The sequence below is a fragment of the Chrysochloris asiatica genome, unplaced genomic scaffold, assembly GCF_000296735.1.
Source record: "Chrysochloris asiatica unplaced genomic scaffold, ChrAsi1.0 scaffold00011, whole genome shotgun sequence".
NCBI lineage: Eukaryota > Metazoa > Chordata > Mammalia > Afrosoricida > Chrysochloridae > Chrysochloris > Chrysochloris asiatica.
The window spans coordinates 27,053,266-27,066,868 of record NW_006408529.1 but is presented as its reverse complement, the minus strand read 5'-3'; the positions used below and the strand labels follow the sequence as shown (position 1 = coordinate 27,066,868).

At 37.0% G+C, this 13,603-nt stretch overlaps 1 protein-coding gene across 1 annotated transcript in view; it reads right to left on the bottom strand.

The window, feature by feature from the left end:
* MSR1 (macrophage scavenger receptor 1) overlaps positions 1-3,830 on the bottom strand; it is a 93,469-nt gene extending 89,639 nt beyond the window's left edge. Inside the window, exons 1-2 of the mRNA XM_006834519.1 lie at positions 3,731-3,830; positions 2,769-2,882 (exon numbers count right to left, since the gene is read on the bottom strand). Of these exons, the coding sequence (XP_006834582.1) occupies positions 2,769-2,882; positions 3,731-3,830 (214 nt within the window). The remainder of the gene's footprint in view (positions 1-2,768; positions 2,883-3,730) is intronic.
* Positions 3,831-13,603: the final 9,773 nt, after the last annotated feature.

Sequence of the window (13,603 nt, the reverse complement as noted above, 5' to 3'; positions counted from 1 at the left end):
AAATGAATATTTTTTTTTTTGCTAAGTGTCCTCAAGTCAGTTCTGAACAATAGCAACCCTGTATAGGTAGTCCTGGTGTGGTTCTGTGGGTTAATGCACTGGACTGCAAGGTCAATTTGAACCACAAGGTCAGTGGTTCAAGCTCACCAGCTGTGCCTCAGAAACCCTATACAGGGTCACTATGGGTCAGAACTGACTCTACAGCACTTCACAACAACAACAAAATAGGATTTCTGAGGAGTGGCTGATGGATTTGAACCATTGACCTTGCGGTTCAAACAGACCTTGGGGTCCAGCTTATTATCCTGCAACACCACACTAGGACTCCTTGATTTCTGAGCTTCTTGGTTTCATCTTTGCAGGAGCAGAAAGCCTTATCACCCATGTAGCTATTATGATGGGCTGAAACCACAGACTTAGTGGTTTGCAGTACAATATATATCCTACAGAGCTACCGTCCTTCCTAGCAAACAATGTTATTGTTAAGTGCCATTGAGTCGATTCTGACTCATAGCAACCCTGTGTAGGGTTTCTGAGGAGTGTCAAGTGAATATGAACTGTGGACCTAGGGGTTCAAACCAACCTTGAGGTCAAGAGCATACCCTATGGCACCATACCAGGAAGGCAAACTTATGAAAACATCTTAGTCATAGCCAAACACCTTGAGGGAATAAGTCACTGTGCCTGAAGGCTCAGGACCATAGTGTCCTGAGGCATCATGTCAATCTGCACAACACAGCCCACAAAACGATGTGGTTTGTGAGTGGCCACCTAAGGTGCAACTATTGTTCTCTCCTCACCCAGAGTAAAGAAGAGTGAACCAAATCCAAGATATGAAAACAATCAATCCAATGGACTAATGGATCATGGGAGCCTCAGCCTCCATGACCCTGAGGCTAAAGCTAGATTGTTGTTGTTGTTGTTAAGTGCCGTCGAGTCGGTTCCGAGGGTGTAAATCTTTATGGGAGTAGAAAGCCTCATCTTTCTCCCGTGGAGCAGCTGGTAGTTTCGAACCACTGACCTTAAGGTTTGCAGCCCGATTCGTAATCACTATGCTACCAGAGCTCTTTTAGCACCTGGCAATCACTATAAACTCCTATCAAAGGGATCACGTTAGAAGGCTCTGGATAGAGTAGGAGAAAAATTTAAGAAAACTCAAAACCAAAAAAATATGTATACTTACTGGTCAGACAGGAGAGAGCTTGATAGAACCACTTGAGGCTCTGATCCTCAGTCACCCCTCAGGTCTAGAAGTGAACTCATTCCCTTTGGTCAATTGTCAGCCAAATACTACGTAAGGAGCTCTGGTAGCATAGTGGTTTTGAATCGGGCTGCTAACCTCAGGGTCAGCAGTTCAAAACTACCAGCTGTTCTGTGGGAGCAAGATGAGGTTTTCTGCTCCCATAATGATTTACAACCTCAGGAACCCTGTTTTCTATGAGTTGGAACTGACTCTACAGCACATAATTACCACCACTACAAGGTAAGGTATATACTACTTAGAATAATCAACCTTTTGAGATCAAAAGGTCAGCGTTTGTCCAAGAACACAGAAGGTAAAAAAGGTTAAGCAAGAAGGAGGAATTAAAATTTCAAACATAGGGAGGAAGTGAGATAAATCACTGTACTTTATAAGGGCTTGCAATCACTGACATGAAACAAATATGACTAAATTGTTGAGTGGCAAAGTGATCTATCCAGCAAACTTTCACTTGATTCATAAGAAAAAGTTTTGAAATAAACAAATGAAATAATGCTGATGACTAAAATGTAAGATTTTTTTTTTGTATTGTACTTATTTAGTAATAGTAATATGTTATTCTGATATTTCAGAGCAAGATTAAATCCACAATTAGCAATGATATTATTTAAAGCGGCCACTTGTTCCTTGGAAATCCTATACAGTGTTGCTATAATTTGGAATTGATTTGATGGCACTTGATAACAACAACAACACTCTAAATTATAATGTCAACAAAAAGATCAGAGCTAAGCAGACAAATATTTATTAGTAATGCCTGTTATGCAAAAATAATTTTCTGTGCCAGTTCCATCTCCATAGTTCTATAGTAGGATAATTTTTAATATTTGACTACAAGGTAATATGAAATAGACAAAAATAATGATAAAATATGCCCAAAATGGGGAGATGTTTAAGGATTTATTTGATTTTAGATCATTTTACCTTAGCTATTTTACTTCTAAAAACAACTGTATTATAGTAGTGGTTACAAAGCAGGCTGCGAACCGCAAGGTCAACAGTTCAAAACTACCAGCTGTTCCACTAGAGAAAGATGAGACTTTCTGCTCCTGTAAAGATTTACAGCCTTGGAAACCCTGTACAGGGTCGCTATGAGTCGGAACCGACTCCACAGCACATAACAACAACAACAACAATTTTACTTCTGAAAACAACTGTATTATAAATATATATGAAATCTTGTCCCTTCATTGACATTTTCATACATTATAGAGATATGCAGATGTCTATTCATCCATCCACTTAATCAAACACATCCCCAACACATTTTGTTTCATACTGCTAGAGCTAGGTAAAAAAAGAAAAAAATATTTTGGTAGAATTTTACTTTTTAAACAGTCTGCCTTTTCTACTTTATAAATTTTCAGAATTTATTTTTTTATGATTTAATAGATTTGGTGAACATTTTGGAATATAAAGTCTTCCTTATTAATCTACTATTTGCTAGAAGCAGTTTATTTTTTGCTTATGGTAAAGTGTTCAGTTTCAGAACTCTAGAATACTGTACCTGCCACTATTCCGATGACAAGTATGAGAAGTGCAAACACAAGGAGATACAGAACAATCAATGCAACTTTGAAAACCTTCAGTTTCTTTTGAAGAGCAGGGCCATTTTTAGGATCTAAAAAAAAAAAAAAAGCCCAACCCACTGTTAGACAGAAAGCACTGTCTAAAGCACTGGCTCTAGGTTAAGATAAAATTCTTCAAGTAATATAATTATGAATTTTGCAAACATTCTCACTTTGACCAAACTTTGGAATGGATCCCTGAAACCTATCCTTTAGTTCTTTCCAGACATATTCATAACAATAACCTTTGAGCATTATGCATTTATGTGGAAGAATCATTCATGTAATGGGATGCTAAATGTGGTAGAAATAAATCAATATAAACTAGGAGCTTAAGAGATGAGGAAGACATTTATTTGACTTGGCAAATAAAGCATCCATTCAAAAATCTTTCCTAAGATTTTTGCCTTTATTGTTCAACTAAAAAATGATTAAGAAGAAAAATTTGACTACTGATTGCAGACTCCTAAACAAAAATTTAAACCTTTTTCAGTAATATTCTATGTGGGATTGAAAGGGAAATAAGTGAAGAGATAAACAGCTACAGCTAAACAGTGCTTTTTTGATTTCTTATTGTAATCTGTACAAACTAGTTTCAGTACCTACTACCTACAATTTTCAAAAAATTACTTCACAGTAGTAGGGTCATAGTCGTTTCTGGGACAAGATGGGAGAATCAGAGATGTTAATCTATTGTGCATCAATTCATTCTAATGCAATAGTTCCTTAACGTGATTTAAGCTTTTCTTTTCTGACTCAAGAAAGGAAAACACCTACTTATCAGAGAACTATTATGTTAATGTTCATACACATTAAAGAAGAGTCTCAAGACTATAATTTTACATAATGTCTGTAACTCTAAGAACAATTTCCATGACCACTCTTTACCGTCTCTACTTACTCTGAGGAATCAAAGTTGTCATTGAGCGAGCATCAAATTTCACCGAATCTGAACAGTTATCAGCTTCCGTCTGATCTGCCAAACTGTGCCACTGCTCCATGCTTCTAGCAAATCAATGAAAAAATATACGGTTAGAAATTTTTGGTATTATATGTAAAATTGAAATTTATAATTAAAATTCACTTTAAAAAAGATAAATATAATCAATTCATTTAATATGTAGTAAGGTAGAAAAATGTGGAATCAGGAGTGGAGGAAGACTCATTAACAATATGCAATATGCAGATGACAAAACCTTGCTTTCTGAAAGGAAAGAGAACTTACAATGTTTACTGATGAAGATCAAAGACTACAGCCTTGGGTATTGATTTCATCTCAATGTGAAGAAAACAAAAAATCCTTACCACTGGACCAACAAACAACATTCTTATCAATGGAGAAAAAATTGAAGTTGTCCAGGACTTCATTCTTCTTGGATCAACTATCAACACTCACAGAAGCAGCAGTCAGGAAATAAAACAATGTATTTCATTAGGCAAATCTGCTGCACAAGACCTTTTTCAAGTGTTGTAGAGCAAAGATGTCAGCTTGAGGACTAAGGTGAGCTTGACCAAGCCATGGTATTTTCAATCACCTCATATACATGTGAAAGTTGGACAGTGAATAAGGAGGACCGTAGAAGAATTGATGCTTTTGAATTATGGTGTTGGAGGAGAATATTGAAAGTGCCATGGGCTGCCAAAAGAACCAACAGATCTGTGTTGGAAGAAGAGGAACTTGAGTGTTCCTTGGAGATGGCCAGACTTTATCTCTCATACTTATTGTCAGGAGGGACCAGTTGCTGGAGAAGGATATCATTTTGGTATGGTGGAGGGTCAGAGAAAAAGAGGAAGACCCCCGATGAGATGGATTGGCAAAGTGGCAGCATCGATGGGCTCAAGTGTGGCACCAAGGCCCAGGATTGAGCAGTGTTCCGATCTGTTGTGCATAGGGTCACTATGAGTCAGTACTGACTCGATGGCACCGAACAACAAGTAGGTACTCTGGTGGTATAATAGTTAAGCACTCGACTGGCTGAAAGGTCAGAGGCTTGAACTCACAATAAAGATTTCAACCTAGGAAAACTTATGGGGAAATTCTACTCTGCTTGATAGGATAGTTATGAGTCAGAATTGACCTGATGATACAACATAACAAAAACAACAACCATAAAAGACAACTTTCTGTAGAAATTACTTAGATATCTTTCTATATACAGATATGTGTTTGTGTGCTTCATAAGCCAGTGTTTGCTTTGCCAAAACATCTATTTATCAATTTAGAAAGAAACACAAAGTCTGATTATTAAAGTAGGATCACAGAGCAAATCTAGACCTTTCTACTTGTTGTCTTCTTTTTTATTTTCCTTCTTTATTTCCTTCCTTCCATCCATCTTTCTTTTGTTCATTCTTCCCTGGATTTCTATCACTACATACTGACTGCATCACAGAGATACTTTTGTACCTTTTAAATGCATTCTATGATCCATACTTAAATCATGGTGGCTCTGTAGGATAAGTATTAGACTATGAATGACAAGGTAGGAGGTTCAAAGCCACCAGCTACTCCTTGGGAGAAAATTGAGGCTTACTTACAAAGATCTACAGCCTTAGAACTCCTATACTTCATGGTAGTAGTGCCATAGTCATCTATACCCTTGACAAATGGTTTTGGCCATGATTCAGATTGCAGGATAATGACTCAACTGCAAGGTTGGTTTGAATTGCAAGGTAAGCAGTTCAAACTCATCAGTCGTTCCTATAAACCCTACACAGGGTCATTATAAGTTGGAAACAACTCGACAACACATAATAGCAAAAACAACAATATTCTTCTTGCTCACTTGACAGATTCATTAAATAAGAATCAAATCTCAGAGAGAAAGATGAAAATGTTTACTCCCATCAAATATTTAAAGACTTGGACACCTGTAAAGGGTTGTTGTTTTTGTTGTTAGGGTAGCTATGTATTAAAACTAACTCTACAACACTTAACAACAACAAGAACAAATGATGTTGAAGTGTTGGTCTGAGGAACACACTTTTAAAACTTTTACCATGAAAAGAAATGGCTTAACTTTGTTGGAAAATATTCAGTTCATTTGATTGATAAATTTAGTATGAATCCAGTATCATTTCATTATTTATTTTCTGAGTTATGATGTAGTGCAGCCAAAGCTTTGATTGAGTGCATTGACAGCTCTGGACACTGAGCTCATATCAAGTTCAGTAAATGAAGGACAAACATTCATATACAAACATTTATCCTGCTTTAGGGAGAAGCAGTGACAAGTAAGGATGCAACTCTCTTTCTGTCTATATAGTTTTATATACACTGAGATTCCTTATTTTGCAGTTTGTAATAACAATCTGTGTATATGCTAATTTCAGTGAACTGGTTGTAATTTCCATAAATCCTATGGGGTACTGACCAAGGACTGTTTCTTAAAAGATCTGGTTGCTGGAAGAGGAAGGACATGAAGTGGAGATACTTTCTTTCTCACCTAGACTGAAGTATAGTACTGTAAAACCTGCAAAAGCAGGAACCTGTGTGAGTTGGAAACCTGCCAGAGAAGGAAATCTCAAATTTTTCCAAAAATAGAGAGTGAAAGAAAAGTGGTAAGATTATACCCTACCAAAGGCGAAAAACTTGTGAGTCCTTTACAATTTCTGGCTCTCATGGGTTTTGCTGTAGAATAAATAAACGATTATCTGGGAAAATGGACAATTATGAAAAGCCTAACTGGATAATACAGATAAAGATTAGCATTGTCCCCCTTTTCAAAGTACTTTCCTTTTTATCTGAATAGCTGTTTTTCTTGCCAAGCATAACAAATGAACACGTAAAATAATAATAATAATAATAAACAGATATGATAATAGACTTCAACTGAATTTATTTTTAAAGGATCAGAGTGATTGGTACTATGTGGCAAAAGTTTTAGCTTTGCTAATAGTGGAGTTTTATTCTTTGCTAATAGTAAAGAATGCTGCAGTTATTGTTGTTAAGTGCCATCGAATTAATTCTGATCCATAGCTACCCTGTATAGGGTTTCCGAGGAGTGGCCGACCTTGTGGCTCAAACAGACTTTTCAGTCCAGTGCATTAATCCACACAGTGCCACACCAGGTGTAGGTTCCAACTCATAACAACCCTGTATAAAGTTTTTGAGGAGTGATTTGTGGGTTTGAATCACCACCTTGAGGTTCAAATCAAACTTCCTGTCTAGTGCTTAGCCTTGTTGTTGCTTTTAAGTGCCCTCAAGTCAATCATGACTCATTGTGGCCTTGTGTAGGGTTTCTGAGGAGCATCTGGTGAGCTTGAACCATGGACCTTTCAGTTCAGCCACATGAACCTATAGTACCACATCAGAGCTCCTACAGCACTACAAATGGACTCACTATACATTTATATACGTGGACCTGGACATAGAATATAGTTAATATTTGGTGAATGAAAAAATGAATTGATTGATTTCTAATAAAACATTAATTTCATGCATTAGGTTTTTTCATGTTTATTTATTTATTTATTTTTAAAGCACAGTTGATGTTTGAAGGATAAACCAAAGCCAAAGTCAGTGCTGTGGAGTTGATTCATCTCATAGCATCCTTAGAGGACAGAATAGAATGAACTGCCCCTTAAGAATGCCAAGGCTATAATCTCTATAGAAGCAAACTGCCTCATCTTTCTCCTATGGAGCAACTGGTGGGTTCTAATCACTGGACACTTGGGTGGTGCTTAAACACTGCACTACTGTTGTGATTGTTAAGTGCTGTTGAGTTAGTTCCAACTCATAGAAACCCTGTATAGAGTTTCCATGGAGTGACTGATGGGTTTGAACAGCTAACATTGTGGTTAGCAGTTCAATGTTTATCCTCCAGTGCTACTAAAGATCCTTGATTTGAAGGGTTGTTGTTGTTGTTAAGTGCCTTCGAGTCAGAGCCGACCCATAGCGACCCTGTACAGGGTTTCCGAGGGTGTAAATCTTAGAGGGACCAAAATGGTGTGCTTTTGTTAACAGAGAATTTTTTGGCAAATATGTTTTGTCCATGTGATTATGGCTGTCCTCTAACTGCAACAATATAGTTCAAGTTCTAATTTATGTTTGGGAGTCCTAATGTAGTAAGTAGGATAAGCACTAGTCAGAGGTTTAAACCCAACAACCATTCCTTGGAAACCCTATAAGGGTTGCTATGTGTTGGAACCAACTTGATGGTACTTAACAACAACATTATTCTTACTCATTTGGTAGCCTACTTAAACATTAAGCAAATCTTAGGGAAAAGTGACTGTGCTGAGCTCTTAACACATTGCCACCTATTGTGCGAACCAGTTTTTGTTTTTATATTGTCAAGCCCACTTGGCAACTAGTCCTCGCCATATCAATCAAAAGAACTGCATTTCTCAAGGGAACAGTACCATTTATTTATTTGTCAAGGGGTGGAGGGGGGAAAGGGAATTATTTTTGTGTGGAACTGTTTTAGTTGTGTAGGAGGCTTATCATTCTAAGTTTTCCACTGGATGCCCCTTGTTGTTGTTGATTACTAATGAATCTGTTCTAACTCACAGAGATCTAATTTGACTGAGTAGAACTGCCTCATAGCATTTTCTTGCCTGTAATCTTTAAGAGAGCGATTCCCAGCTCTTTCATGAAGACCCTGAATGTGTTCAAACTGTCATCCTTTAACAGCCAAATACTTTACTGTGTGACACCAGAGCTCTGTCTCCTAAACAGTGTATTGTTTCCCCCTCTAGACCTGTTCCCTTAAAAAAAGAAAAACAAAAACAAGTCTCATCCTTACACAGTTCCAAAACCTTAGCCATCTTTAAGAATCATGATTTGATATGTGTACTGAATATAGATGGAAAGACAGAAGCTCTGTCTAGCTCTGTTTCACTCTCTCTGTGTGCAATAGCTGTCTAAAGAACCTGACTACTATTAGTTCCTTTAGTGAAGATCTGTTATTGTGGGGGAAAAAAAATACCTTCATGATCTTCAGCTACAATATGTTGTTGTTGTTAAGGGCAGTTGAGTCAGTTAGGACTTATAGTGATCCTGTATAGGGTTTCTGAGGATTGGCTGTTGGATTTGAATGGTGGAACCTTTGGTTAGCAGTTCACTGTGTACCTTACGTTGCCTCATAGGACTCCCAGCAATAATATAGATTTTTCAAATGTGTTTTGGAAATATATTTCACTTTCTGTGCCTAGCACTTTAAATATGTGTTACAAGCCTTTTTTAAAGTGGGTATGAATGATTTTCAACAAAAGTTAAATATTTTTTAAAATTTTAAGTGAGAAGATTAATAGGTAATTCTAGAATGATAATAGAAAATGTTATACTGAAGCAGGAAAGGGATTACTTTATCTGTATAGTTGCTCAGAAGCTCCACATGTACTTTAAAATGATCTTGCAATATCGAACCTACAGAGCCTTCATGACTTAAAGGACTTTTATTGGGGGACATTACAATCTATACATTTCTTTTTTTGGTGAGCACTAGAATTCCAGATGCTGCATAATGAAAGCAAATATATGGTGTTGTTGTTGTTATATGCTTTGGAGTTGGTTCCGACTCATAGCGATCCTGTATAGGTTTCTGAGGCTATAAATCTTTATGGGAGCAGAAAGCTTCATCTTTCTCCCAAGGAACAGCTGGTAGTTTCGAACTGCTGACCTTGTGTTTTGCAGCCCTATTCCTTGGAGAAGGACATCAGGCTTGGTATTAAAGTGGAGGGTTAGCCAAAAAGAGGAAGATTCCCAATGAGATGAATTGATCCAGTGGCAACAGCAATTATCTTAAGTGTAAATATTGTGAAGTTGATGCAGGACTGGGCAGTGTTTCACTGTTGTGCATAAGGTTGCTATGCGTTGTAACCAACTTGATGGTACCTAACAACAACAGTAATAACAGAAAAATTTTTTGTTGATGTTAAGTTCTGTTGGGTTGGCTCTTACTCATAAAACCTTATGTAGAGTATTTAAGGAGTGGCTGGTGGATTTGAACACCTGATCTTTGGGTAAGCAACCCAGTGCATACTTTACAGTGTCACACTAGGACTCCATAGGTGTATGGGTTTTATATAACCCAGATACATTCAATTATACAATTTATTTGTAGTCATGTACTAGATGTTTTCAAAGTTTTAATAAATCTATCCATAAAAAACAATAATTTGAGATACAGTAGTCTGTCCTAGTGTGGTGTTGCAGGATAATACACTGGTTTGAACTGCTAGGTCAATGGTTGAAACTGACCAGCCACTCTTCATAAACCCTATACAGCGTTACTATGAGGTAGAACCAACTCCATGGTACTTAACAGCAACAAAACGTTTATTATCATCTATATAAACCTATAGAGTGAAAATTACTGTATTTCAAATTATGGTTTATTTGGGTTGATTTAACTAAACTTGGGAGAGGAAGAACATCTAGTGAATGTTTACAAATAAATCACATAATTGGCCATGTTGGGTTATATAAAATCCCTGGCAGGAGCAGGAGACTGGAAACAAAATGAACACTAAAAATTGCTTCAAAGTTGAAAAAGTTTTCCCTTTTGGTTACTTAAGTGTTCCATGGAAAGATTTTATTATTTTTTTTCAGGGACAATTTACATTGGGAGTACATAATGAACCAAAGGAAGTTTTAGAATTGCTTTTCCAGAAAAATAAAAGATTAGGTTTAATAATAAATGGTGCTGTGGTAGGATTGCTGGCAGTTTTTGTAGTTCCTGTCTTTTGCCCTAAATTTCCATACTCTTTCTGGAATCTCAGCTACTTTCATGGTTTAAACCATACTGTATGTGTGTTTAGAGTACTAGTGTGGTGCTGTAGGATAAGCACTGGATTGAAAGAACAATTTGATTTGCAAGGTTGGGTGTTCAAACTCACCAGCCATTTCTTAGAAGCCTTATAACCAACTCAGCAGCATTTAGCAACAATGTATGTGTGTTTGCAGAACCAATATATCCAGCTCACATTTCATGTCTCAGAATCAGATTTTATTTTTTAGACTAATTAGCTATAATGGCATATTTTTTACTTGTCTTATTCCAAGATTTTCTATGTTGGCATAGCATAAAATTATATTAATGATTTGCTGTTGTTGTTATTATTGTTAAATGCTGGCAAATTGGTTCCAACACATTGGGACTTTGGATAAGGTATCCTAGGAGTGGTTGTTGAGTTGGAAACATCAATTTTGTGATTAACAGTCCAGTATTTACATTTGTTGTTGTTGTTAAGCGTTATTGAATTGGTTCTGATTCATAGCAGTCCTGTACAGGATTTTCAAGAAGCTGGTGGATTTGAATTGTCAACTTTGTGGTTCCCACTTCAGTGCTGATACTACAGTGTCACACCAGGAGTCTTTTTGTTGTTGTTATTAAGTGCCATCAAGTCAATACTGACCCATGGTGACCCTGTATAGGGTTTCCAAGGAGCAGCTGGAGAGCTTGAAACACCAACCTTGTAGTTCAAATGAGTTTGCAGTCTGATGCATTAGCCCACAGCACCACAACAGGACTCCAGGAGTCTTTCAGTTGCTAAGAATTCAGCACTGACTCATGATGTCTTATGAATAACAAAATGAAATGTTGTCTGGTCATGTGCCACCTTCTTGTTCCTTGTTGCTCTTAAATGCTGTCAAGTCAGTTCTGATTCATAGTGACCTTGTTTCTGAGGAGTAACTGGTAGGTTTAAACTGCCAACTTGTAGGTTAACAGTGCAGTGTTTGTTCTACAGCGCCACATCAGGCTCATGCTTGTTCACATGTTTATATTCATTGTTGTGACTATTGTGTCAAATCATCTGAAAGAGGATTTTCCTCAGTTTTGACAATCCTCAATTTTGCCAAATATGTCTATTTTTAACAATTGGTCTTTTATTATGATGTGTTCAAAGTAAGGGAGACAGAGTCTCTTCATGTTTGTTTCTAAGGAACATTCTGGTTGTATTTCTTTAAATATTGATTTGCTCATTTTCTGGAAGTATATGGTATATTCATTATTCTTTGTCATTATTGTCATTTATACTTGTATCTGCTTATTAATGTGTAGTGAAGAATATATGATTCAATTCAGGCATAAAGCAATCCAGAGATCAAGACTTCATTCTAAACCACTCACCCATAAATCCAATATCTAATTCTTCAGCAAGTCTTAATGTTTTGCTTTATAAATTATTTTAATTCATTCTTTCCATTCTATTTTAATTTTTGAATTTTATTTTCATCTAACTCTTCAATGCAATATGGAAGGGAGGCAGTTAAGGGAGAAATCAGAGAGGATATTAGGAAGAGAATATTAAAATAATCAATGATCATTATTAAAATGTAACGCCTTCACAAAAAAATGGTGGTTGTGTGCCATGGAAATTGTTCTGAATCATAGTAACTCTATATAGGGTAGTTTCTGAGGGTGCAAAAGGCCTCATCTTTTTCACATGGAACAACTGACATATTTAAATTGCTGAACTTATTATGCTTAGTAGTTCAACCTGTAACCCACTATGCTACTAGGGCTTTTTTTTTAAAAAAAAAAAAAAAAGGAGGAAAAATAAAACTTAAAATACTTTTCAGGAAAATCTACCAGGGACATGAACTCAAGAAAAACATATTTAATGGGCAAGTAAGGGAAGAAAAACTATACTAAAGACAAGGAAGACTCTTTGACCTTGTTAGAGAAGAACAAGAAGCAGTCAGGGTCATGGAAATGAAAAGACAAATACTAAAGACATGCAAACAGATCCATTAACCACTGCTGGAATTGGTTGGTTGGTCATGTGCTGTGGACTTGGTTCTGACTCATAGTCACCCTGTATAGGCTTTCCGAGGCTGTAAATCTTTACAGGAGCAAAAAGCCTAAAAAGTAGTTTGAAGCTGCTGACCATGAGATTAGCAGTCCAATTCATAATGACTATGCAACCAGAGCTACTGCTGTGGGAATTAGAATTGCTTTATTTAAATGACAGAGACAGAAGCAGAGGTTTGAGAGATATATTACTAATTGTTGTTGTATGCTATTGAGTTGGTTCTGATCCTTTACAGGGTTATTGGTAGTTTTGAACTACCCACCTTGTTACCAGATCAGTGTGGTCTAATATAAGCAATTGAAAACATGGGTCTAGAAATAAAGGGAGGTATCCAGGCAGGAAATATTAATTTAAGAGTTATCAGTCTTATAGATTGTGTGTCTATATATGTATCTCCAACTACTTAACACCTCTCCTGGGATTTCTAACATACACCAAATTTAGGTGTCATCTTTGGGCAACTTCCAAGCCCCATCCTCCAACCTCCACATCCAATTCCTTATTAAATTCTATTTGTTGCTTTCAATCCCCATACAAAAGCAGATTGCTTCAGGAGAACAAACAAGATGGTGGATTGGGTAGACATGCAATGAGACCTCTGTCAGCAACATCACAGAATACTGGACCAAGCAGGCTTAGGGGATGGTGCCAGACTCTGAACCACATATTAAGAAATATTTAGAAGAATGGAAGGCTTGCAGCTAAGGTAATTTGTAGTAGAAGCAAGAAATCCAAGAAGCTCAACTGCTCCTGGAGCTGCCATGTTGGGCAAGACCAAGTGGGGAGAAGGATCAGAGCAGCCATGGACACCAGAGAGAACTGTGGACATAAAGGTATGGACACTCTTTTTTTTTTTTTTTCTTTGTATCTTTTCATTGGTTTCCTGCTGGCTGTTTACTTCCATTCTGGTGACTAGAGGCGGTGCCTGAGCAAGTGGACACCACTACCCCACCCCGGGAGGGTTCTTCTATGCATGCGCACAGATTTCCTCAAAATTTAAAGTGACAGTGCAAAA